Source organism: Doryrhamphus excisus, chromosome 6 (genome assembly GCF_030265055.1).
Source record: "Doryrhamphus excisus isolate RoL2022-K1 chromosome 6, RoL_Dexc_1.0, whole genome shotgun sequence".
Taxonomy (NCBI): domain Eukaryota; kingdom Metazoa; phylum Chordata; class Actinopteri; order Syngnathiformes; family Syngnathidae; genus Doryrhamphus; species Doryrhamphus excisus.
In genome coordinates, this window is record NC_080471.1 from 21,046,369 (window position 1) to 21,073,021 (window position 26,653).

Here is a 26,653-nt window from a genome sequence, read left to right on the forward strand (position 1 = left end):
AAGTTAAAAGCCGGCTGCCCATTTACGCTTCACTCTTGATTTTACTTGCCGGCAGCCACATCTATTAATAAAAGCACTAAAAGACAAGACCTCATGGAGACACATCTCTTCTTTAATGGTGACAGGTCCACGCAGCTGACTAAAGCACAACAGCAGGGGGTGGGGGGGCTGTGAAAAGTCCTGATTTAACACTTGTTACCGCGTTGAGCTTCCATGACACGCTTTGACATCACTCAAAAGGTAATGGAGGACATAAGAAGTCAAAATATGAGAGATAAGAGAATGCTACTATACAGAGTGAGTTAGGGTGAAAGAGAGAGAGAGAGAGAGAGATGGGGAGAGTGAGAAATAGAGAAAGAGAGAGAGGGTGCAGATAGCGGGTGGGGAAAACCTCCTCTCTGAAAGAGATGATGTCAGTCTCTGCAGCTGAGCCCCAGTCCCCAATTCGATAGGATGAAGACTCTCTCTCCCGCTCAGGCTGGCGGGCGCCGTAGCAGACATATGAGTGTGTGCCAGACAACCAGAGGACACCACAGAGGAGAAGAAGGTCTTCTGAATGAAGTGAAGAGCTGCAGGTATGTATGTCATGTGATGCATTTATTTTGTGTGCGTTGCTTTATTTTTTTTTGTGTTATATGTGTGTTGTTATTATTATTAGTTAGGCTCACGGGGAAGAGGAGCACAGAAGAGAAGCAATGCCCTCTGGGATGCCGCTGGTCAGACAGGTGACATGCATGGTGAGTCATCATCCTGGAACATCTGCCATTATTCGCTCAGTGCAGACTCAAGTGCGATGGTTCAAAGACACACAGGCTCACTAACACACACTTACACACACACACACATTGTGGACTGTGAGGTCACATTCAACAGGCGGTGACATTGCCAGAAAAGGTGCAGTGTGAGTCTTTGCATCGGAGTCTTTTGTGTCTTGTCCTGAACTTCACAGTCACACTTGAGGACGTAATGACATCATCAATTTTGTGGTATTTCAGTATTTCATATAAGAATGAGGGCAAGCCAACAGGTGCGATTTATACAACGATACATATTTCATATGTGGATATTTTATAAATAATATGCATGATTCCAGTGTCAGGTCGATAGAGAAGCACAAAAAAATGTCACCTCTATGGTGGCTTTCACTATGGAGCTGCCTCAGATTAAATATCCTCATATATGTACATGCATCTAATATTAAAACAGATTAAGCTTCATATGATTTGACAAGAAAAATCTTTTTTTTTTACATTTGTGAATTTACTCTCCTTCAGAGTTGCACTATAAATTCTAATTATTTCTTAGCAGTTATTGATTAGTCTTTGAAAATATTTTAATTTCATTACTTATCACTTACATGAATCCCTATTCATGGGGGAAAATGAAATTAATACAAATACCAAGGAAAATTAACTGTTTTTTAACATGATCAGAGTCACATTCCGACTCATTCCAGACAGCTCCGATAAGCGGCATAGAAAATGGATCCGACACGTTCCTACAACCAGGGCTATTAGTCTTATTCTGGCTAATAATATACTTCATGTTTTTATTTAGGGCTGCACGGCGGTCGAGTGGTTAGCGCACAGACCTCACAGCTAGGAGACCTGAGTTCAATCCCAACCCAAAGTGGACTTTGCATGTTCTCCCCCGTGCATGCGTGGGTTTTCTCCGGGTACTCCGGTTTCCTCCCACATTCCAAAAAAAAAACATGCTAGGTTAATTAGCGACTCCAAATTGTCCATAGGTATGAATGTGAGTGTGAATGGTTGTTTGTCTATATGTGCCCTGTGATTGGCTGGCGACCAGTCCAGGGTGTACCCCGCCTCTTGCCTGAAGACAGCTGCGATAGGCTCCAGCACCCCCGTGACCCTCGTGAGGATAAGCGGCTGGTGAGGCGCTATTAATACAGGTTGCTCATTAAGAGAATAACATACTTTTATTGAAAAAAAAATCAACAAATATCAATATAAATTGTTATGACTTTTTTCATTTTCAAACAACCATTCACACTCACATTCATACATTCATGGACAATTTGGAGTCGCCAATTAACGTAACATGCATGGGGAGATCATGCAAACTCCACACAGAGATGGCCGAGGAATTGAACCCTGGTCTCCAAGCTGTAAGGTCTTACGCGCTAACCACTTTTCCACCGTGCAGCCCACTCAATATTTATTTATTCATTCATTCATTTTCTACGGTTTATCCTCACGAAGGGGGTTGCTGGAGCCTATCTAGGCGGGGTACACCCTGGACTGGTGGCCAGCCAATCACAGGGCACATATAGACAAACAACCATTCACACTCACATTCATACCTATGGACAATTTGGAGTCGCTAATTAACCTAGCATGTTTTTGGAATGTGGGAAGAAACCGGAGTACCCGGAAAAAAACCATGCAAACTCCACATAGAGATAGCCAAGGGTGGAATCGAACTCGGGTCTCCTAGCTGTGTGGCCGGCACGCTTACCACTCATCCACCGTGCAGCCATACTGTATATTGTTTGAATCAATTTTCTGAGACCCAGAACGGATCGTCAACACACTTTTGGGTCCCAACCCACCAGTTGAGAACCGCTGATTTAGCCGCAGCCGCAGCTTTGAACAGTGCTGTGTACCGCCTTCCTTCATGAAGGCTTATGAAGTAATGACCTTTTTCTTTTTCCGCGATGACTCATTGGGCGCTGCGTCCCGACAAGGTGTTGAAGGTGTCATTGTAGTCGGAGTAAAAGAACCGTGTAGCGGCTTCATCAATTTCCCTAAGGTGGGAAGGAATCAAACAGGTTCATCTCAAAGTCTCATCTCTTTCTCTCACATCGGACTAAAAGTAAAGTGACAAATGGTTGAGTGGATAAAAGCTCCATTGTCTCTTTGGGGCCGTGACTTCCTGCTGAGAGGCCGCTAATTAAAAGTGTGCTTGAATTGACTTTCATGTTTTCTTCTTCCGTATTATCCTATTTTACCCGTGCTGGGTTTATTTTTAGCTTCTGGTTTGTTTAGTGATTCCGTTTCATGCTTGTAACGGCCTACTTCCTTAAACTCCTGCGTCAGGTGGCGTCGTCTTGAGATAGAGAGAGCAAGAAAGAGAAACAGGAAGTGGATATATGTGTCTATATATGTGACGGCTGTCAGGATCGGTGTGATGTCTTGATTTCAAAGATTGCATCTTTGTTCTCACCAAGGGGGGGGTGTTTAGATTGAATTATTCACACACCTCTGCTGTTTTTTTTTAACATGGCATCCCAATGGATCTTCATTACAATACAGTCTGTGTGTGTGTGTGTGCCCCCCCCCCGCCACTTATTCTTTCCATCCATCTCCCACACATCCCCAACAGAGGCCACCTGAATGACCCTCAGCCCCGGCGTCATTACCGCTGACCAGCCTCATCTCACAAACTCCCCGAGAGAGACGCCGAACGTGCTCCACAAGCAAGGCTGCGGAGAAAGCATCGGAGAAGGTGAGAGGTGAGATGGAAATAAGAGTGTGTGTGTGGGGGGTGAGGGGGGGTGACACACACACACACACAAGCAATGACCGGCTCTTTTAGAGAAAGAGAGAAGCTGGATGAGGGAGAAGAATAAGAGAGGCTGTCAGCAGACTGGAGGAAAGAGAGCGTCGTCAGATGAGGAGAGACAAGGAAGGTGCCTCACAAATGGAGTGAGTGGGGGGGCGGTTGGGGCGGGGGGGGAGAGAGAGAGAGAGAAGAGATGCTATTTCAAGACCATACTTCCTGATAATGTCGCTCCACTTCAAAGTGCAAAGCGTTCCTGTCATGCTCCTGCATGGCTGGGCCTCTGGAGAATTTCCTCATAGATCACATGATAAAAGGATGCTTGACAGCGGGGCGTATGTGTGTGTGTGTTGGGGGGGGGGTTGGGGGGGTAGGCTCCTACTCAATTGAACTTGAACAAAATATATACACGGATCTCACTTGTTTAACACACAGCTGCTGCTGACCGGAAGATGGGAAAAATTCCCGGCAGGGTGCGGCATCGCATCAAATACGGAGAAATAACTGATGCCTTAGCTGACTGTATGCTGTGGAAATTAATTAATATAATTAATTAATTAATTAATATATTTTTGGGTATTTTTATCCCAATAAAATGCATGACAAATCCTGCCCATTTAATAATAATTCATTCATTCATTTTCTTTTCCTCACGAGAGTCGCAAGGGGGTGCTGGAGCCTATCCCAGCTGTCTTCGAGCAAGAGGCGGGGTACACCCTGGACTGGTCACCAGCCAATCACAGGGCACATATAGACAAACAACCATTCACACTCACATGGTTGCGTTAAATGAATTTCTGCAAACCTGTTTATGACCTTCTATATAGTTTTTATCATATAAATTAGAGCTCTGGAGATATGAAATAACACCCCTATAATCACTTTAACACTCCTTTTATTCACTGATTACGCCACATTGCAAATATTATACTGCAGGGACTTTAGACGGTCGCTAGCGAGAAAGTTAGCAATTCATTCATTCATTTTCCACCGCTTATCCTCACGAGGGTCATGGAGGGTGCTGGAGCCTATCCCAGCTGTCTTTGAGCAAGAGGCGGGGTACACCTTGGACTGGTCTTCAGCCAGCCAATCACAGGGCACATATAGACAAACAACCATTCACACTCACATTCATACCTATGGACAATTTGGAGTCGCTAATTAACCTAGCATGTTTTTGGAATGTGGGAGGAAACCGGAGTAATCGGAGTAAACCCACGCATGCACGGGGAGAACATGCAAACTCCACACAGAGATGGCTGAGTGTGGAATTGAACCCTGGTCTCCTAGCTGTGAGGTCTGCGCGCTAACCACACGTCCGCCTTGCAGCCCCCATTTAATAATAATAAATAATAAGTGTGATGTATTATATCATATCATATCAAAGTTTGACGGCGTTATCAGTTAAAAGCAATGCGGAAGGGGCGGGGTTTTAAGTTAGTCTTGAAGGTGGTCCGCAGTCTAACAGCTGTGTGGTGGAAGTGAGCTCCAAAGGGACGAGGTAGGAACAGAGGAGGGTCTGTCCCTGCATTTAACGTCTTTAATGTCTCATTTTTCATCACCAATTCATCAGGATAAATTACATTACTTTGTTTTTACACAATGTATAATGTTAGCTTAATTGGTGACTCCAAATTGTTGTTGTCATCTCACTTCGTATATCCCCGCACTGTTTTCTTTTTTTTCTTTTCTATCCCCTCCTGCTCCATCTTCTATGCTACTTATTACTCCAAATTGTCCATAGGTATGAATGTGAGTGTGAATGCTTGTTTGTCTATATGTGCCCTGTGATTGGCTGGTACCCTGCCTCTCGCCCAAAAACAGCTGGGATAGGCTCCAGCACCCCCTTATCCTTGTGAGGATAAGCGGTAGAAAATGAATGAATGAATTAATGTTTTCTTTTTTTTTCTTTTCTATCCCCTCCTGCTCCGATCCATCTTCTATGCTGCTAATTACTCCAAATTGTCCATAGGTATGAATGTGAGTGTGAATGCTTGTTTGTTTATATGTGCCCTGTGATTGGCTGGCGACCAGTCTAGGGTGTACCCCGACAGCTGGGATAGGCTCCAGCATACCCCAGAGGCTCTAGTGAGGAAAAGCGGCATAGAAAGTGGATGGATGGTAACGTAACGTGATAATATAACTGAAATTATTTCTATGGTTAATATTTTTTTTTTCCGTTTTTTCCATGTTATCAACTATCTTATTTAGGATTGGTGTTATTTGATCACAGCTAAAAAAAATCAAGCATGATCTACTGAAATCAATGAGTGGATGGATCTTTCTCTCACGCTCGTTATACTCAGAGTTCAATAAATTTTCGATTTCGATTTGACCACACATTCACATTATTTAGAATCTCCAGCTTAGCCAACATGCACGTTTTTGGCCAGATACCCAATCGGATGAGCTTGAGGTATAAGTGGTAATGGTAATGGTTTTATTTCATTTGAACATGCATCAGATTACAATTGAATGCATCACATAATCAGTTCACAGTTCCACATGTCCAAAAGGAGTAGGAAGAAGCAAAGCTTATTAAATCCTACCCCTCCATCTGGTACTTTTACAATCAGTAACTGTTACATTTGTTCACTTCCTGCTTTCCTAATATAGTTTTTTTTTAATTTTTTGTCACATACCGAAGTAGGAGGTGATATGAGCATCCAATGACATAATGGGTACCATAGTAAGTGTCAATATAGTGATATATATAGCACATCATGACTGGTTCAAGACTCTTCATCCTTGTATTTAGCAAACATCAACTGCTTGTATTGTTTCTTGAATTGGCTCATCGTTGTGCATTGTTTGAGGGTCTTACTCAATCCATTCCATAGTTTGATTCATTCCAAAATAAATGAATGTTGGATAAAGTTGTATACTACGACTACTACTGAATGAACTTCAATTTTTTTTGTCTTTCTCTCCCTTGCACCCCCCCTTTTTCAAAGGTTCCTTCATTCAGTGGCTGCATGAGTTCCCTTCCCGTTCCCTTCAGTGTACGCCTGTGTGTACTATGGCTTTTTATTCCTATGTGATGCTGACAAATACTCATGTAGGAACAGAAGCCACTTTACACACGGCGAGAGGACAACACAAGCGAAGTCTACAAAAGAACATATACTTGTATAAAACGTGTGTTTCCCTGTAGTAAAGCTACATTTGCGACCGTTCATCTTTGTTTCTGTTTTAGCCTCCCCGACACTCTTCATGGTTGATGTTTGACAGCTACATCTGCAGGGATGCACGTTTTTTTTCCATGTACAACGGAAGAAAAAAAAAAAAAAGAGCCAGGAGAGATCGATACAGATCTTTAATAACAACTATAAAACAGGCACTTAGTGATCCACTTTACAGCTCGCACAAGGCACTGACTGCACTTCCCTTTTTCTTGGTCATTCTTTTTTGCACATTATTAAAATAAAAATTTGATATTAAAGCATTACACACCAGACAATAATCTACCTACAATATAATACAAATGACGATACATACAGTATAAACAAGATAAAGCACCGTTTTTTTTGTTGTTGTAAAGTAAATACTCTTCAGTATGAAACAGTTTGATGTCGCAGACACAGATGTGGTTGTGGTGTGTATGTATGCGAGATGTATGTAAGTCAAGAGATATTATCAGTGCATGGGAAGAACTCCGAATATACAGGTCTAAGGACGGCGATGCCCTTTGTATGCACCTGAGTTTATACAATGGAATCTTTCCTTAATGGTGTCTTGGGACCGGCCTACAGATGGAGCCCTTTGATGGTTTACACAGTATCTTGAATAAAACGACAGAGAACCAGTAAACACACGACGTGCCGGAACTGCTACGGAGGGTGGGTGGGGGGGGGGTCTCATGTTCCCTTCTGAGGACATTGGCATTCACATTACAATAAAAAAAAAAACAAAAAAAAACACAAATGTAGCACCATGTATGTTAAGGTTATTATAATGAATGTCAATGCAGTGCAGTTAAAAATATGATAATGACAATAATATATTGATAGCATGTACAAAGATAAGAGTCCATGTCAATAATTACAATAATTATTTGATCCTTTGGAAAAAAAAAAAAAATCCTCGCACTGATAAGCCAAAGTTATGAATGCAAAATGAAGATGCAATTCTTCAAAAATATGGCATTCAACTGTATTTTCAAGTATTCTTTTTCTTTTCGATAGATATTTGAAATATAATCTCTGGAACAGATATTAAAAAAAAAAAATTAAAAAAAAAAATTCGACTAGTATATTAATTTTGGAACCAAAATTCATATTTGCTATTTATCCTCACATTTATGTGAAAAAAAGCACATGTACAAAAAAAAACCATAAAGTGACTATGTAAGTATTTAAGATAACATTTCACAGAAAAGAGCTGTGCAATCTCATTCACTATCATGAATTAAGTATAAAAACTTAAAAAAAAACAAAACTGTGAAATATAAAAAGTCTTTCATTCACAGGTCCCGACGTTTACGATCAGTTAATCGATTCCGAAGCGTCCTTCCTTAAAGGGATCTTAAAACTGGTCAGTTTCTGGCCAAACAGCTGGCTGAGGAGGTGGTTTTGGGACTCTGCTGTTCTAAAGGAGTGGCTCTCGACTGACCTCACCCCTTGCCTTGGTCTGGACTTGTTCAAGGAATTGCTCATGGGAACTGAGGACACTTTAGAAATAGAGGCGTGAAGAGTTCTACCCATGTGTCCCTTTTTGGTTTTGTAGTCCCTGTTCAGAGGGGCGACCATCATATCGGTTTTCTTTGGCGTACAGCTATCGAGAAGACTTCTTTTTAACTGCAACCCCAATGTTGATGCCTTGCACTTGGGTACGAGTTTGTTACCGATTGCGTCATCACGTACTGACGCCAGAACCGCGTAATCGTTGTTCTGGATCTCGGGTTTTCTTTGCGGAGAAGGATTGAAGCACTTCCCCGGGTGATACTTCTTTTTGGTATGAGAGTCAAAATTCTCCTGGGTTGGGAAGGAAGCTCTTTGCATATTGGGCGGGGATTTAACGTCTTTTTTCTTCTTCGGTGGTTTCTGGGGTTCTTTATCGTCGTTTGAAGCTGAGGTGTTAGAGTGGATCGATTCTGGATTGATTCTGGTTTCACATGCTCTGACCGGGGTGGGTTTCTGTTCCGTGCCGGTTGTAACCGATTGTAACTCAGGTTTTGTTTGTGGTGACTTCAAAGAGTCGTTCATGGGCGGAAGTGGATTCGGTTTTCCTGTGTCAGTATCGGGTATTGTTGTCGCCTCCATTTCGGTACCGTTGTTCTGAGATGTCGGCCAATGGGTGGTCTCGGTTCGAATGCACACCGACTCGTTCTCTTCTTTCACGTCACACGGTTCCGGTGTCGATTCTGTGTCGAGATTAACCGTCGGTGTTCGTTCGATTTCCTCTTCCTTGGGTTCAGCTGAGTCACTCGAGGTCATAGAAACGCATTTCTCCATGTCGACAATCAGAACCGTGTAATCTTCGGCGATGTCCTCGGTTTTGACATTTGTGTCGTTGATGTTATTGCGGTAGTTGCAAGTGGACGTCTGCGTGGCGTCATCTAACGTGGACACTTTAGCGGGCTGCGTTTCGGAATTTTGGTTGAGGTGCAGCGACCCCACGCTGGCGATTCCGCTATCGGTGCTATTCTCCTGAAGACTGTCGGAGAGAATTCTTCTTTTTTTACTTGCAGGCGAATCGCATTCATCGTCTTTGGGCGTTTTAACAGGTCTGTGAACGCCTCGGAATTTGAAGATTTTATTCCCGCCGGAGAGGTGTTTTTCCATGTGACGATCGAATTGCTCCTTCTTGGAGAAGGTGTAGTTGCAGGTGCTGCAGATGAAAGATTTTTTAATGACATGCATGACGTCGGCGCAGAGCTCGCAGGTGTAGAGGGTCGTGTGTTTGGACTCCATTTCGCCCGCCTCGGCGTGTTCTCTCTTGAGATGTTCCTTGAGATCCTGGACCTCCTGATACGAGACCGGACATTTATGACATAGGAAAATTTTCTCCAAATTGTGGACCACTAAATGGCGTTGAAGTTTAAACGGTTTCGGGAACCGTTTCCCGCAGTGGTGACAGTCTCTGGACGGGTCCTTGCAGTTTGGATGCATCTCCACATTTTTTGGGGATTCTGTTTTATGGAGGACCTCAAGTGGGGTCAGCGTGTTCTTGCCGTTCTTGATGCTTTTCGGTTTGAGTTTTCGCTCAGCTTCATCCAAGGTTTTCCGATCTCCCGAAGTGCCATCATGTTCTTTAGTGGATTTGGTGGACTCTCTGTTGGCTTTGCTGGGTCGGTGCTGCATAATGGAGGTGATGAAGTTCTTAACGGCCGTCTCCTGCATGAAGCAGCCCGGAATGCCCAACATGGAACCCTGAGATTGACCCCTTCGGGCGAACTGAGTGGCGTGTTCTCGTAAATGCTCATTATACATCCACACATCGGAGATCTCCTTCAAGCACATTCCGCAAGTCCAAATCCCGGTTTTGTTCTTGGCATGCTTCTCCCACAGATGGTCTCTCAACTGCTCCCTGGAGCTGAACTTACGCTGGACGCACATGTAGCAGGTCGGAGGTGGAGATGGGTTGTGGGACAGCTTGTGAAAGTTGAGTTCGCCGAGAGTGAGGAACCACGTGAAGCACACTTTGCACTTGTACTGCTTATCTTTGACCTTGAGTCCACCTTCTTGTCGTTTTCGGCCTCGACGATCCGGAAGTTTTTTAGACTTTTCATTATCCTTGTTTTCCACGTCGGCGGTAGTAGTCGTCGTAGTCGGAGGAGGAACCACTGAGACTTCTTTGTTGGAGTCGAGGAACTGAATCTCAGGGAGCTGAAACGTGGTGTTGATGTTTTGAATGTCGATGCCGTCGTGTCCACCGTCTGTGGCGTTCTGGTCCGTTGTGTAGACCTCACCTTGAGGTGGGTTTGGCGTATCTGGTCTACAGGTGACAGGGTCAGAGGTCACTATCTGCTCCTCATTAAAGTCATTCCATTGAATGGAAGTTTTATCAACGGTGCTATGAAACGGATTCAAAGAGTTAGGGGTCAGTTCTTGGGTCTCCGGTTTAGCATCGGACTTGACATCCGGGACCTTCAATGCGCCGTTATGGCACATGTTCAACATGATTGCATCATCAATGGATATAGTTGCGTATTCACAGGGGTTATTAAACGATTTGTGGAACTTTTTATGGTGTGAAAAAGAAGGGTCGGATCCTGAATCCGGAGCGACATCGGAATCAGATGAAAGTTTCAGTTTTTTGTTTTTTTTGCCGTACACCCTCGGGCATTTTTTCCTTTTTGCGTCGTCATCTCTGGGGAATAACTGCGAAAAAATGGCGTCGTCGTCAAGTAAAGATTTCAGATCCGGAGGAGGCGGGGACAAAGGATGTTGCTCGTCTGAAGAGATGCCGTTGAGCTCACACTTGACCAACATCTCTTGGGCAAGGCTTTTTTCTGAGTGTTCGGGTTCATGAACCACTTCCACACTACATGAACTCTCGGTTATCTCCATGGATGTCGTTTTTTCCACATTTTGTCCTTCACTTTCCTGAGTCAGATCTGCGTATATGATGTCATCGGTATTTGTAAATCCTGTATTTTCACTGGGAACACCGGTTTCTCCGATTGGAATTTCGGAGAGTGTTTCAGCTCCGTGTTTTTCAGGCTGGTCTTCTTCTTGCAAGGCGTTGCGTTTAAAATCGGGCGTTATAGCTTGAAGGAGGTCTGTTTTTAATATATTCAAAAGCTCATCTGAGAATGGCTCAATTTTTGAGTTTTCCTCGTTATTTTTGTTCTTTCGAGCTTTGTTGTTCTTTTTTGTTTTGGTTAGCAGCACAGACTTTTCATTGCAGATTTCATCCTCCGCCATTTCCTCCGAGTGTGACTCAGTCTCTGATGCTTTGGATATTAGGGTGCAATTTGTCTCCGTCATCTCATCTATTTCGGTCCGGCAGGGCTGTGAATCATCTTTATGTTCTTTCTCTTTTTCTTCTGATGCTTCACAAATAAGCGGCGTCCCCTGATGGCACGCCGTCGTGTTATGTGGGCCAATCGGTTTTTCATTTCTGACCGCATGTTTCATAGCTTTATGTCTCTTTAAACCTGGCACAGTTCTGAAACACATGAAGCAGATTTCACAAAGTACTTTCCCCCGTTGAGGGTTACTCTGACCTGTTTTTGATGGTACTGTTTTCAAACCCTCTCCAGGATCCGTCGCTGGTCTACTTTCACAGAGAACGGGCGGCAAACAGGTTGAAATGTCCGTCAGTGCAAATGAGCATGATTCGACTTTTCGAAGCATAGGCAGCTTGATAGCGTTATCATCATCGGGCGTAACCGTTATATCGTCGCTTACGGTATCAGCAGAGGAATTGGTGCTGAATGATGAAAAACACGTGTACTTTAGACCGTCCGGTACGTCCACGGTATTGCAAATCGGTATGTAGTCATACTGTGTCAGTTCAGGAGGTTCATCCGAGTTGCTTTTGTTGTTCAGAGGACTTAGCTTAAAATCGTATGATTGATCGTTTTTGTCGAGGTTTTCTGATAGCGTCACTGGTTCCGCTGTGCAGGACGCAGGAATCGGAGTGTGTAAGTTGGTGTCAGAACCGGGTAGTTCCAAATGCGGTGGGCTAATCAATGAATACTCCATTTCCGCGTCTGTGTTCATGGTTTCATTACAGTCGTCTTGTTGATATTCCGACTTGGTATCAGGTGATCTTTGGTCATATTTACTTTGTTGTGTGCTTTCTTCTTTATCCGTTTCCGATTGTCTTGCTAAAAGAGCTGGTGAATAAGTGTGTAGGAAACTACACTGACTTCCCTCCACTTGATCTCTGCATGGTGAATTCTGGTGACTTGCCATAAAATCCACAGGAAGATCTTCTCTAATGTCGTGAACATTTAAAATATCCTCTTCTTTATGAATGGTATTAAAAGTGAGATTCGGTTCAGTTTTAAATGAGTCGTTCAGTTGAGGAGTTTTACAGGGGTAATGTTTTGCATCAATGTCATTGATGTCGTCCATGTGGGTCAGGACCAGTAGACTGTTTTGTCCTATTGATTGGTTGTCTTGATAGGTTAAGCGTTTCCTGGTAGTTTCTGCATCGTTTTCGGTTAGATTTGGGCTGCAGGGTTTGTCTACGGAAACGATATCCGCTAATAAGTCAGGTTTCGGAGTAACTAAATGTGTGTTCTTGGTGGTACTTTCGTACTGCTCACATTTCAATAAATCCATATCTTTCAGATCCAATTGACGATCAGCGGATTGTTTTGAATTGCACAAAGATCGGTCGTTAATATTTGCGTTTGCTTCCTCGTAATTATCTGTCAAATGCGGAGAACCGTCGCAGTTTTTCGGCAACGCGTTCACAGTTTTGTCTTCATCCATTAAATGTGAGCAATGAGAAGATTCAATCAGCTTACTCGCTTCAGGTACACGCCCATCTGAAATGAATTCCATTTCAGTCTTGTTAATATCGTTTTCCGGGACCTCGCTTGGCTCTGATGAAATCCGCTGGTGTGCATCAATGGCGCGGTTCGAACTGTGAGGGAGAGACGACTGTGAGTCTTTCAGAACGAATTCAATATTGTTCTTCTGCTCCTTGATATTTGAAGGTGAAGATATATTCTGTTTCCTGGTAATTGCCTTCTTTTCATCGTGATTCTCGCTCTCAGCTGGATCGCCGGCTTCGCATTCGCTTTCTTGTTGCGGACTTGAGACGGAGTTGACATTTGGTTCCCTGTGTTCTGATATAATGGTTTCGTTTTTGAATAGGGAATCAGACATGACTTCCAGACTTTTCATGAGGTTTTCCGTGTATTCAGACTGTTCTTGTTTTTGTTTCCTTTTGTCATTGTGGAGCTCTGAGATCGGGATTATCGTATTCGAAGCATCAACCTCCGTTTCGGTGTAATTCTCAAGCGCCGCGGCTTCACTGTGTGGACTATGGTGTCTATCCACAAGGTCGAACCGGAACGGACTGTTCCACGGAAGTTGCGGTTCATCGAAAGGTTCTGAAGTCACCGCAGCAGCAGCATCAATGGTATCGCTCTCCGATTCTTCGCTCAACCGTAAAGGTGAGAACTTGCTCATTTGCAGCTGCTTCGAGTCGTCTCGTCTGAGAGGAGCCTCCATTTTTGTCGTCTGCAGCTGGCTTTCGAGCTCATTGACGATTCGCTTGATTTCTAATTCATCCTCCGAGGCGCAGCTGTTCAGATTTGCGTTGTACTCGATTATTTTTTCCGGTAAAGACAAAGGCACATCGTTGTAGTCTGATTTCTTTTCATTTGGTTTATCAAAATTGCTTTTGTAGTGAGAAATATCATCTGGTAGCACCGGACTCACGATAAGGTTCCAGTCTCTTTGTTCCAAAAAAGGAGAAAACGTGGAAACAAACTCTTCCTTTTTGTCAATGGGGTTCTCTAATGAATGGAAACCTTCTTTCGGCATATCCGAGTAGAGGCCGCTGTCGAACGCCGCAAGGTCCCCAAACATTGACGACGTGTCGAATGTAAGAGGAGACTTCATGAGTCCTTGGTCCTGGTCCAAAGAGTAGGGCATAAGGTGGAGTGTGTCTTTTTGTATCAATGGAACTTGGCTTTGATTCGGCGAAAGACACACTTCATGATGCATCAAACCGGCGCAAAGAGGAGCAGAATCTGCGACTAAAGTAATAGCTTCTTTCGCCAAAGAGACGTTGTTGCTCTGTTCTTTAAATTCTGTCTTTTCCGATAATTCCGACTGCGTAGAATGGAGTCTTCTTTTCACCTTTGTGTCTTTGTCAGTATCGGAATCGGTTTCTTTGTTGCTGTTGAGGGAGTGTGAATGAAACTGTAATGGCTTGTTGTGTTCGTGTTCTTTGTGGCATAGATTGTCCGTGCTTTCGAGCGCGTCGTGACACAAAGCGGCGGTATTTTCTTTGCGTTCTTTTGATTTTTTTTCAAAGGCGGTCACCGCCGCCGACGGAATTGGATCAACCGTTTCTGTATTTGGTATTGACTTTGTCGGATTGTCCGCGTCATGTTTGTTATCGAAGATATTGGCTTTGTATGGATTACATTTCTTCGCCGATTTTGTGAACGTCAACGCTAGCGTGCCGGTGTCCTTGCATGACTTCTGCGGGGTTTCTTTTTTTTTAACGTCCGACTTTTTCTCACAGTCCGATTCCATACGCTCAGTGCTGTCGCTTGAAACGCTCAAGGATGCGCTGAGCTCGCTGCTTGTCGACGATCTGCTCCCTTTCCGTTTGTGTCGTTGGGAATTGTTTTTTTCAGGCGAAAGAGAAATCTCTTCGCTTTTTTTCACCTCGAAACATTCTTTCGATTCGTGTCTCCATGCTGCTTGGTCCCTCTCGCTTCTGGCTCGCCATTTGCACTCTTTGGTGTACGTGTATTTGCAACGACCGCTTTGGTTGAGTCGTCCTTGGCTCGCGATCTTAACAGGTTCGCATTCGTCATCCGTATCCGAGACGTAGTCGTATTCTCCGAATGCTGGATTCTGCACAGTCGGAGTCAGTCGTTCCATGACCAAGGAAAACTGAAGGTTTTTGCTACCTTTAACGTGAAGTTTATGGAGCTTGTTTTTTTGTTGAACTATTTTATGTATAAGTTCTTTGCTCCAAGTTCCGCCGCCGGTGCTTCTTCGTTTGCTTTCTTTCACCGTCGTCCTTGAGGTCGGAGATGTGGAGGTCTGGATGGGTGCCGGATTGTCCTGGAAGCTTTTAACAGCACAGCGCTCGGAGAACTTGCTGGATAAGAGAAATCTCTGAGCTCCTGTACTTTCATCTTCACTCTTGCACACTTTTCTCGCCTCCTTCGCTTTGCTTTCTTGTTCCCTCATCTTTTCCCTGGAGGCAGTTTTGGGATTTTTAGTAGATGTCTCTTTTTTCATGTTTGTTTTCTTATCGTGCTCAAAATTCAGAGGTGTTTTCTCAAATTTATTGTCGCTGTACGGCTTATTTCTCTTCGGGCTGTCACGATTGGAGTTGTAAAAATACTTCTCCTGCGTGGAAGACCCGCCGTCACCGACTGCTTTGTTCTCAAATAAGACCGATTCTTTCGTTTTCAGACACTGTTTGTTGGTCGCTTTAACGGTGTTGAGGTCGTCATCAACAAACGCATCAATGAAACTACTGTCTATCTCTGCGTTGTCCGACTGATAACCAAGTCCATTCAGAGCTTCCGTAATTAAGCTGTCCAACTTCGCATCCTCCATTTCCAGCTCAGGGAGCGGCACGGGGAGGTTCCCAGAACCGGAGAACAGGTTAAGTTTCATCGGATCGTCCCTGCAGTCGGCTTTTGTGTCACTATCTGACAAAAGTTCTCCGTTCTTGTTGAGACCCAACAAAGAAAGATGAAGGTCCGAAGGGCATTTTGTCATAGAAACATTTGACGCAGATGCTTTTGTTGGTTCGGTGTGGAACTTCCTGTTGTCTTCTATCTTTGGAACAGTCGCCTGTGTGCAGTATTGCTTGTGTCCGAGAAACGAAGCGACGTTATTGAAGTTCTGATCACACTGCTTACAAGTCAGAAGCACGTCTAACTGGTCGAGGTTAGCGTTAGCTAATGAAGTGGCAAACAGCTGATGTGCGGAATAAGGCGGAGGTGGCTGATGATGCTCCATCCCAAAACTGTCCATGTAAGCTTTGCTCCCGTCCATCGTCTTTGGGTGAGTGTTGCTCTGAAGGTAGCTCATCATGTTGTCTTTGTCTCGATCCGGTGCGTACGGAAGGTTTCTCTGAGCTTCAGCATGAAACTGATGAGAGTGATTGTTGAGGTGATCGGGTGGTAACTGGGTTTTGGACTGGGTTGGCTGTTGATAAAAAGTAACCGGGGGTCCTGATTTTGACATTTGACTATCCTCAGATGTGCTGTTGACCGGACTGGTGGATGCCGGGGAAAGCGAGGAACAAGTACTACTGGACGCAGGGGTATGAGATGGGGACGGTAAAGGCGATTCGTAGGGTGAAACCATCATAAGACCCATGGGTGGAACTTGTAATGGCGGATAGCTGTAGCTTCTGGAAGATGAAACTGGTATAGACTGGTTGAGACCGAAATAGATAGCCTTATTTTTGGACTCGCATAGTTGCGCATGGCTCATCTCGACTTTGAACGTGGAGACCTGTTTGACCGACTCCTGTCTTTGGTTACAAAAACCGTCGCTAGTTCTGTTGTTTGGAAACGAAGCGGTATTTTTCAGCGAACTATTTTTATGCGATTTGCAATCATCCTGCCACTCTGAAGGCGCAACGACGTAAGACAGTTTTTGATTACTGATCTGTCGGGATAACTGATTTTGGTTGGAAGTCGCCGATCGAATCGGCTGCCACAGCACTCTGTTGTCTTTCGATAAATGTATCCTTTTGTCCGATGCCGACTGGTGCTGGAACTGAAACTTGTCCGTCACGTCGCTGTACTGGATTGTGTTTTGCGCCACCGGTAAAAATGTCTTACCAGGCCCCTCCCAGGAATGCGTTAACCCATTTAAAACCTTATGATTGATGTTTTTATCAAATTGCACCGAACCTGCCTGAACGTGATTGATCGTGGAATTGTTTGTTTTGCTAAGAAAGTGCATTTGTGTGCCTTGAGTGTGTGAAATATTTCTTGTGTGATGCACACTCGATTGGATGTGTGTTCTTTGGTTGACAGTCGTGTCCTTCGGCTGACAGTTCCTTTTAATGCCTGCGGTGACGGCTGAATCTTTACCATCGACCTGTCCGACATTGTCTGTGCTTTCCGGCAGGGCAGACTTCCCATGATCTGACTGCTGAGACATGGAAGCGGTGGAGCTGTCACTGCTGGCCGAGTCCTCACTCAGATTCCTCGGACACTGAATGGAAGCCGCCCCCTGAATAAACTGCGACTGCTGGGTGTGAGGATAAGAGTTTCTGGACTCCGGTTTCTGGTCAGTATTGAACTTTGTGCTCTTTTGAGCAACAGTTGGCCCTTCGATCGGCAAAAAGGAAAATGAATTCTGAGTCCCGTGAACAGAACTGAGGGACGAGTCTGTAAAGTCTTGGGATTGCGGGTTCTGTTCACAAGAAAAAGAATCAGAAGTTGACTCTTCCAGAAAATGGTATCCGTATTGAAATGAAGCAGGCACGATGGTGTTCGTCTTGCCCGTTTCGGTATGAGCAGTGGATTTTTGCGATGAGGCGTAGTTAGCACCGTTAAAAGTTCTCTCAGGAGACTGCCATGCATTCGAGGCATTCAGCTGAAAATCGGTCAATATCAGCTGACCGCCTGATTGTGCGTTGCTGTTCTCCATTGTGGCAGGCTGCTGTTTCTGTGACAGGGGAAGATGCTGGTGGGACGCCGTCCCACTTGAAGATCCCAGTGTCTGTGAGGTATAGCTTGGAGAGGTAAGATTTGAGGAGGCCTCCTGGAAACAGCGGCCGTAGTTCAACTCTTCTTGCTGTACGTCAACCTCTCTCTCCGGTACGCTGGGAGTGTGGAATCTGTAACCGCCCGAGACCAGGCTACGACCGGTGTCCAGTTTTGTTGCTGGTGAAACCTTCTGCTGTGGGTAAGCGATCCCGATGTTGAGGTTTGAGCGAGGGTTCGTAATGCTGAGACTGTACAGATGCTGCGGGTCGCCACGATGATCCGACTTCCCAGAGCGTTTGCTTTTGTCTCTGCCGCGCCCCTTTCCACTCGGTGATTGGGGACTCCCTTTGCCGCTGGACCAAGTTCTATCGGTGGAAAACTTTGATTTGTTCTGTAATGATCTGAAGTCAATCTTGCCCGTCTGTTGTGGCCGAATTACAGCCTCACGTTGGTGTGTGCCACCTCGCTCCTTCTTTATTTTGTCAAGCTTGGGCCCTCTGCTGCCGGCTCTGGCATCAGCGTCTGCGCTTGAAAAGTGCTCGGAAGACTCCTTTGTGGTTTTGTCTCTCTGCTGTCGTTCCACCGCTGTCCCCTCATCCTGCAGTTTGGACTCAGCGCCCAGCTCTTTGACAGCCTGCATTCGCTGAGTCTCTCCTGCCATGGTGCACTGCGAGTGCTGCGAAGGTCTGCTTTTCAGAAGAGTTGTCCGGGTGACTGAGGCATCGTCTTCTGGATTGCATTAATCAGCAAACGTCCGGCGGCAGGAAACAGAAGGACAGGGCTGCTTGTTGCAGGCTCATCTCTTGATTGTCATTGCGGATTGATAATCTGGCATACCACCGAATCCGACCTGAAGGAAACACAGAAAATCAGATGGTAAGTCAAGGTCATTAGAATAAAGGAGATTCATTTGCTGTAGCGACCCCTGAAGGTCAAAACCCAAATAGAAAGAAGCCAGTAATGTTATTAGCTAGTTATTAGGTTATTATCTAGTATTTAAAGTAGGAAACAACATTTAGCATGTTTTGGAATTAATGTTTTGCACTTTTTCCTCCTCATTTCAACCAGCAGAGAGCACTATTGCATCATGTTACAATGATGCATTCAAGGTCCAAGTACACACAGTTCAAATATTGCCAAATTCACATTGTCAGAGTTTAACTCTCCCTAAAATTTCTTAATCGGAACAAAACATAAACAAATTACATATATATCACATGCTGAAGTCCTATCATGAATCATTCTATCACCGTTTCTAAACTATGAGGCAAACGGCAGTAGAGCCCGACAAAGATACATTGCGCGTCTCCAAAAGGATGACAGTCGGTAAATGATTCACAGACTCCTTTCGTACTGAGACACAATATTATAGTGTTTATGCTTAGATCATGGAAGAATATCACAAATTAGTGGGTCAGTCGTTAGACATTTAGCATTGGGCACAGTGACGAGTGTTGCTTTTCCTCAGGCATCCCAGACACTGCTTCTCAGGTCTCCGTTTACTTTGGCCACCACTTTGCTGCTCCTTCTTTTTGAGGTCAGACCAGATGAAAGCTATGGTTTAGCACCAAAAAGTCATTTCTCGAGAACTTCAATCTGACCTACTTTTCTGCTTTCCATGCCGATGACATCCTGAAGCAACTGAAGGGACAACCATTATTTATGAGGTTTTGGGTTTAACTCCGGCAAGTAATAGAAAAATATATTGTATGGACATTTTAAGGTCACTTTGCTGTCAGGTGAATCAAACTGCAAGGTGGACATCAGGATAAAGCCTACGGAACCTTGCTACTGGCTCACCTTTAGTCATAGTTCAATAGTACCAAGACGTTATATGGTAATGGTAATGGTTTTATTTAGATGTGATGCATTCAGATTACAATTGAATGCATCACATAATCAGTTCACAGTTCCACATGTCCAAAAGGAGTAGGAAGACCCCTCCATCTGGTACTTTTACAATCTGTAACTGTTACATTTGTTCACTTCCTGCTTTCCTAAAATAATTTAATTTTTTTTTTATTTTAATTTTAATTTTTAATTTTCTGAAAGCAATTTTAATTTTAATTTTAATCATGAATGGTTCAAGACTTTATCTTTTCAATTTTAATTTAAACTTTTAATTTTCTGAAAGCAATTTTAATTTTAATTTTAATTTTAATTTTAATTTTAATTTTAATTTTAATTTTAATTTTAATTTTAATTTTAATTTTAATTTTAATTTTAATTTTTATTTTTAGCCTTATACATTATTTTAGCTGTTTGAAGATGAACTATATGAGCAAGTTTAAGTATTTGTGATTTTAGAAATAAGGAGTTAGTATGTTCTCTGTAGGCAGCATTATGAATTATCCTTACTGGCCTTATTTGCAGTACATTTAGCGAGTGAGGATTGCTTTTATAGTTATTACCCCAATATTTCCACACATATGGACTTTTAGTGACGTATATTCAATGACAGGAATAGTTCCTTGATAGTTCAGTTAGTTTCCCAATGCACAATTGTCATTGAATGCAGCAGGTTAAAGAGAAATAGAAATCAGACATATACCGGCGTAGACTTTAAAGTGACTCAATCCTGAGAGTGTGTTTCCGCGTCTCAGCCTTTGGTAAACCTCTAAGAGGTATTTAGCAGATGAGGAGGGAGGCCTGAGGCTGAGACCCGGCTGGGTTTTAGGCCTGGTTGTGAAAAATCACATCTTCTCTCCAGCTCCGCATACTCTGAAAGCCAGAGTGTCTGCATCTGCGTCTGCCACAGGTTAGGGAAACTGGTATGAAAGGCTCCTGCCAGCATCTGCACCAGGCAGCGCTTGATCCATCTCCTCAGAGTCAACAGTCACCCTCATATATCATAGCCCCAATTGTATTTGCCTAGCCTCGGGCCTGAGGATGAATGCCTGCAGCAACAAAAAGACCAGTATGAAGAAAGTCGCACCAATGCATCAGCTGTCAGTCGACAAAGAAACGTCATTTATTTCTCAGAGTACACTTCCCTAAAGCCGTGCGGTTCAATAATTCTCTCCTTCAAGAAAACTCACCATCATATTAGAGATGCTCCATATTGGTTTTATGACCGATATCCAATACCAATATTGTATAGTACTCCATTCCTGATACCGATATTGGCAGAAGCCCTTTCCTCACAATAATATCAGGTCCCATCTTTTGTAATGAACATATTTTACTGTGATGTCACTGCATGTATTTTACAAAAAAATATGAAAATAAACAATATATTTATGAAAAAAGTGCCATACCAGTACAACAAGTTTATAATTCACAAATAATCCGGGCTGCACGGTGGTCGAGTGGTTAGCGAACAGACCTCACAGCTAGGAGACCATGGTTCGATTCCACCCTCGGCCATCTCTGTACGAGTAAGTTAATAATTCACAAATAACAATCCAGACTGCACGGTGTTTGAGTGGTTAGCACGCAGACCTCACAGCTAGGAGACCATAGTTCGATTCCACCCTCGGCCATCTCTGTACGAGTAAGTTAATAATTCACAAATAACAATCCAGACTGCACAGTGTTTGAGTGGTTAGCGCGCAGACCTCACAGCTAGGAGACCATGGTTCGATTCCACCCTCGGCCATCTCTGTACGAGTAAGTTAATAATTCACAAATAACAATATTGTGGATTTTCATAAATTAATTCATTAATAAATGATCGCTGGCAGTATTAGATTACATTAACATAGCTTTGACATGTCGGACATGAAAAACATTGAAAAACAGACATCCTCCCATTCTGTGTGGAAGTGGTAAGTTTCTTTAGGTTTAGAAGAAATAAATTTGAGACTAACTGGTTAACTTCCTGGCTGCACGTCGGTTAAGTGGTTAGCCAGGATAACCTCACAGCTAGGAGACCAGGGTTCAATTCCACCCTCGGCTATCTCTGTGTGGAGTTTGCATGTTCTCCTCGTGGATGTGTGGGTTTTCACCGAGGACTCCGGTTTCCTCCCACATTCCAAAAACATGCTAGGTTAATTGGCGAATCCAAATTGTCCATAGGTATGAATGTGAGTGTGAATGGTTGTTTGTCTATATGTGCCCTGTGATTGGCTGGCCACCAGTCCGGGGTGTACCCCGCCTCTCGCCTGAAGACAGCTGGGATAGGCTCCAGCACCCCTGTGACCCTTGTGAGGAAAAGCGGTAGAAAACGAATGAATGAATGGTCCTTGTATATTTCTTAGCTACCTTTTAAGTGTTAAGTTGCTGTGTGATGAGTTTGGTGTTCTTTGTAAGATGACACCATGGATCAGACGGTTATATTGAGTATTGGTTGCCGGTTCATGTCTCTACAGTCGATTATTTTAAGGATTTATGACTGATACTTATAATCCAGGGAGCTGCTTCAGATACACCAACATCTCTCTCAGACAGCTGGGATAGGCTCCAGCACCCCCCGCGACCCTCGTGAGGAAAAGCGGTAGAAAATGAATGAATGAATAGTCCTTGTATATTTCTTAGCTACCTTTTAAGTGTTAAGTTGCTGTGTGATGAGTTTGGTGTTCTTTGTAAGATGACACCATGGGTCACCATTGAGTATTGGTTGCCGGTTCATGTCTCCTCCCACGACTCTCGTGAGGAAAAGCGGTAGAAAATAAATGAATTCATGAATGAAATAACAATCCAATTAAATAATAATGCCGGCAATTTGGAAAGCTGGACTAATAAAACTCAGGACTAATATAGTGTATGAGATTATAAACTGGGCTCATTCAGCACATCTCCCTCGCTTATTGTTGTTAGCAGATATGCTAACTGTGTATTCTTACTTAACAGGCATTACAAATTGCATATTTACAACCTGAAGGCAAAACTTGGAAATAAGCTATGGAGATATGTGGTGCACTAAATCATCATTATCGACAGTAAAACCCATACCTACGTGAACCATATTTCATTTTTATGGCATTATGGGACGATAAACATATCATCTCTCAACAGACCGACTGATTTGATTTCATGTGTACTGTCAAAAAATGTGTTAATGTCACTAAATGGCAGCGTGATGTTAAATTTTGCACGGCTGCTCGGAAATTGGTTCCAAATGATTGTTTTGGTGTGTTTGCACAAGCGGGCTAAGGTTGTGCGTGCATGAGTGCTCCCTTCCAATTACCAAGCTTCTCAAGCAGCCCATATGACTTCACCACAACGCCGCCCAAAATGCTTTGACACGGTGTCGAGTGCTCAGGAAGTGCTGTGTGGTGTGTTTTTTTTTTTTTTCTGTGTGGAGAAACAGGAGATTTTTTTGTTCCATTACACACGCACGGCAACGCATCGGGCCTCCCTCTCTTGAGGTGAGGAAGTGGTCAAAAGGTACTTGAATAAAAGTCAATTTCCTGTCGGTGTTTTAGCTGTCATTCTGCTGCAGAACGCATGCGGTGTCTGCTTGAGTGAAAACATGCTGGTAAAACTGCGAAAACCTTTGTCGACTCATCACTTCAATGTTTTGAGCGGTAATTGCTTTTGCAATTTTCTTTTTTTCTCCGCCAATAAGCTGCAGATCTCTCAAAGTCTGTTTAGCTTAAAAGGACTACAAGCTCAGCAGTTCCGAGCTATTCAACCATTTTGTTGATATGTGCTCTGTAAGCGGAGATCACCTTAATCCGTCTCAAAGGAATGGTAGTAGATCATTCCTGCCAAGATAGGTGACCTTAAGTGTATAGCAGGGGTCTCAAACACGCGGACTAGTTTGAGGCCCCCGCCTTGATATGAAAGTTTAATGTTAGTGCGGCCCGCGCAAGTTTGATATGGATGCTGTATGGTATCATGTACCCAGAAAAAATTATTACGTTTGATTAATGTTCATGTTAAAGGTTAAATAACTGTTAATAGTTATCCTCCCTATCCGTGTGGAAGTGGAAAGGAAATAACTTGAAGGCTACCGTTTAGGTCGCTAGCTCTCTAGTTTGCGAGTTAGCATGTGTCTCAAGACCCTGCAGTTGCGCAATAGGTTGTTTAATAAAAAAAGTATAAATGTGACTATAGTCGTGTTTTGTCATGTCTACAGGGCTCTAATAATGCTTTGGTAATTTTAATATGAAAAAAAATAATTTGTCTACCCACCAACTATATGTGGTTTCTTAAGTCTTTATTATTTGCCGTTTTATTATTATTATTATATTTATTTATTACTGATTGATTTTCTTTATTGTTGATTTGTTTATTTATTTTTCATCTTATTTTGTGCAGAAAAATAAAAAATAAGATATTTAAGAACAGTGGAATGTTTTATCAGCGCTTTTATTGTAGAAAATCGGAACCAAAGCACTGAAAAAGTTTGTATATTTTTCTGTTTTTAATAAATGCGTTTTTTTTTTTTTTTCGCCCAGACCCTAGCTCCAGTGGCCCCCAGGTACATTGAGTTTGAGACCCCTCGGTGTATAGTAATTGAACATTTCTATAAGACAACACACAGAGACAATCACCCTCCAGAGACACTAAGCATGATTTATGCCAGGTGAGGGGAAGCGGCAGACTGGAAAGCAACTCCTACAAACAAAAGCTCTTTTTATAAAAAATGTAAACCAATCACGAGTATTAGCATCCATTTTACCAGATGCGTGTGCAGGAGGTCAGTTCAGGAAAAAGGAAACCTCGCAACGAAGGTCATTGAAGCTCAGATCAAATCCCACATAGAGGTGAGTGTGATGTTCAGTAGGCTGTGTAATTCATGGGGTTAAAGGGGTGATGGAGGGGGGGGGGGGGTAAGCTAGAAGAATAAAGGCCGTCTTGCTGCTCTCATCAAGCTTCTTCCAGGCATGACTAGTCCAATGGAGGGAATGTGCAGTCAGAAGGGCTGGCTCAGAGCCCGTACTGGGGCACGCCGCCAAAACCTCGGTCAGCGTGCCTGCCTACTCTGTATTTTTGGAAACATCCATTATGCAAGCAATTTGCCTTTAAGATCCCCGCTCCCATGTCCATTCAAAGACTGGGAGGAAAGAAATGTCAATGGCGTGAGGACAGCCCAGTGTGCTTCCACAGGGATGGGGGTTGTGGTTAATAATACAGCCCAATCGGGAGCGGTCTGTCGGTGTTTCCGTCACACATCTCAATTGCCTGCTTTAGATTTCGGGGCTCCATCTTTGAAGTAGTGGATCCAGACAAGTTACCCTATATGTGGTATTACCAACGTGGGACGATTACAGTACAGTACTGAGGGGGTTATTTCATGTCTACAGGGCTCTTATAATGGTAAAAATGAGGGATGTCAGATATTGGCTTTTTTTTTTGCCGAAAACTGATATGCTGAAATTATCTCACTCTCAAGTTCTGATACCGATATCAACCGATATCGACATATGTAACGTGACCTATCTTCTGCGGTGGAATGAACATGTACATGTTGTATACAGCATTATACAAATATTGTTTTTCATTAACAGGGAAAAAAAATATCAATATCAACCGATATCACATTTTTTTGCTGATATCGGGCTGATAATCAGTATCATCAGTATGATATCAGTATAAATAAATATTGGGCATCCCTAAAAAAACAGGTTTTCTGTGTTCTACAAAAATATTCCATTTATTAATATGTTTTGCAATTTGAAATTCACTTATCACAGTCGGGTCTGGAACTAAATAACTGTGATAAATGAGGGACGATTGTACAGTACTGAGGGGGTTATTTCATGTCTACAGGGCTCTTATAATGGTAAAAATGAGGGATGTCCGATATTGGCTTTTTTGCCGAAAAGTGATATGCTGATATTATCCCACTCTCAAGTTCCGATACCGATATCAACCGATATCGATATATGTAACGTGACCTATCTTCTGCGGTGGAATGAACACGTATGTGTTGTTAACAGCATTATAAAAATATTGCTTTTCATGAACAGGAAAAAAAAAATCAATATCAACCGATATCACATTTTTTTGCTGATTTATCAGTATCGATAAATATTGGGCATCCCTAAAAAAAACCATTGTGTTCTACAAAAATATTCCATTTATTAATATGCTTTGCAATTTGAATTTGCAATTTGACTTATCACAGTCGGGTCAGGAACCAATTAACTGTGATAGATGAGGGACGATTGTACAGTACTGAGGGGGTTATTTCATGTCTAAAAATGAGGGATGTACGATATTGGCTTTTTTTTTGCCGAAAACTGATATGCTGATATTATCTCACTCTCAAGTTCTGATACCGATATCAACCGATATCGACATATGTAACGTGACCTATCTTCTGCGGTGGAATGAACACGTACGTGTTGTATACAGCATTATAAAAATATTGTTTTTCATGAACAGGAAAAAAATATCAATATCAACCGATATCGCGTTTTTATTCTGATATCGGGCTGATAATTATCAGTATAAGCCCCAATAAAAACAGGTTTTCTGTGTTCTAGAAAAATATTCCATTCATTAATATTGAATCCTGCTTTGCAATTCGAATTTGAAATTCACTTATCACAGTCGGGTCTGGAACTAAATAACTGATAAACGAGGGACGATTGTACAGTACTGATGGTTATTTCATGTCTACAGGGCTCTTATAATGGTAAAAATGAGGGATGTCCGATATTAGCTTTTTTTGCCGAAAACTGATATGCTGATATTATCCCACTCTCAAGTTCCGATACTGATATCAGCCGATACCGATATATGTAACGTGATCTATCTTCTGTGGTGGAATGAAAAAAAATGTTTTTCATGAACGGGAAAAAAAAAATCTCATACCGATATCAACCAATTATTGCATTTTTATGCTGATATCGGGCTGATAATTATCAGTATCGATAAATATTGGGCATCCCTAATAAAACAGGT

The 26,653-nt window shown here is 43.0% G+C and overlaps 1 protein-coding gene and 1 long non-coding RNA gene across 6 annotated transcripts in view; one reads left to right on the forward strand and one right to left on the reverse strand.

Annotated features, from left to right (window-relative positions):
• The first annotated feature begins 428 nt into the window (after nucleotides 1-428).
• LOC131131713 (uncharacterized) lies at nucleotides 429-3,468 on the forward strand. The gene is made up of 3 exons (XR_009130239.1): nucleotides 429-575; nucleotides 659-737; nucleotides 3,346-3,468. It is a non-coding gene; the product is annotated as an uncharacterized LOC131131713 (long non-coding RNA).
• Nucleotides 3,469-4,996: 1,528 nt separating this feature from the next.
• The window catches only part of LOC131131711 (uncharacterized), a 225,899-nt gene continuing 204,242 nt past the window's right edge, over nucleotides 4,997-26,653 (reverse strand). For all 5 annotated transcript variants that reach the window (XM_058076659.1, XM_058076655.1, XM_058076657.1 and 2 more), the window contains one exon: nucleotides 4,997-18,704. In XM_058076659.1, the coding sequence (XP_057932642.1) occupies nucleotides 8,007-18,515 (10,509 nt within the window). In that variant the 5' untranslated portion in view covers nucleotides 18,516-18,704 and the 3' untranslated portion in view covers nucleotides 4,997-8,006. The remainder of the gene's footprint in view (nucleotides 18,705-26,653) is intronic.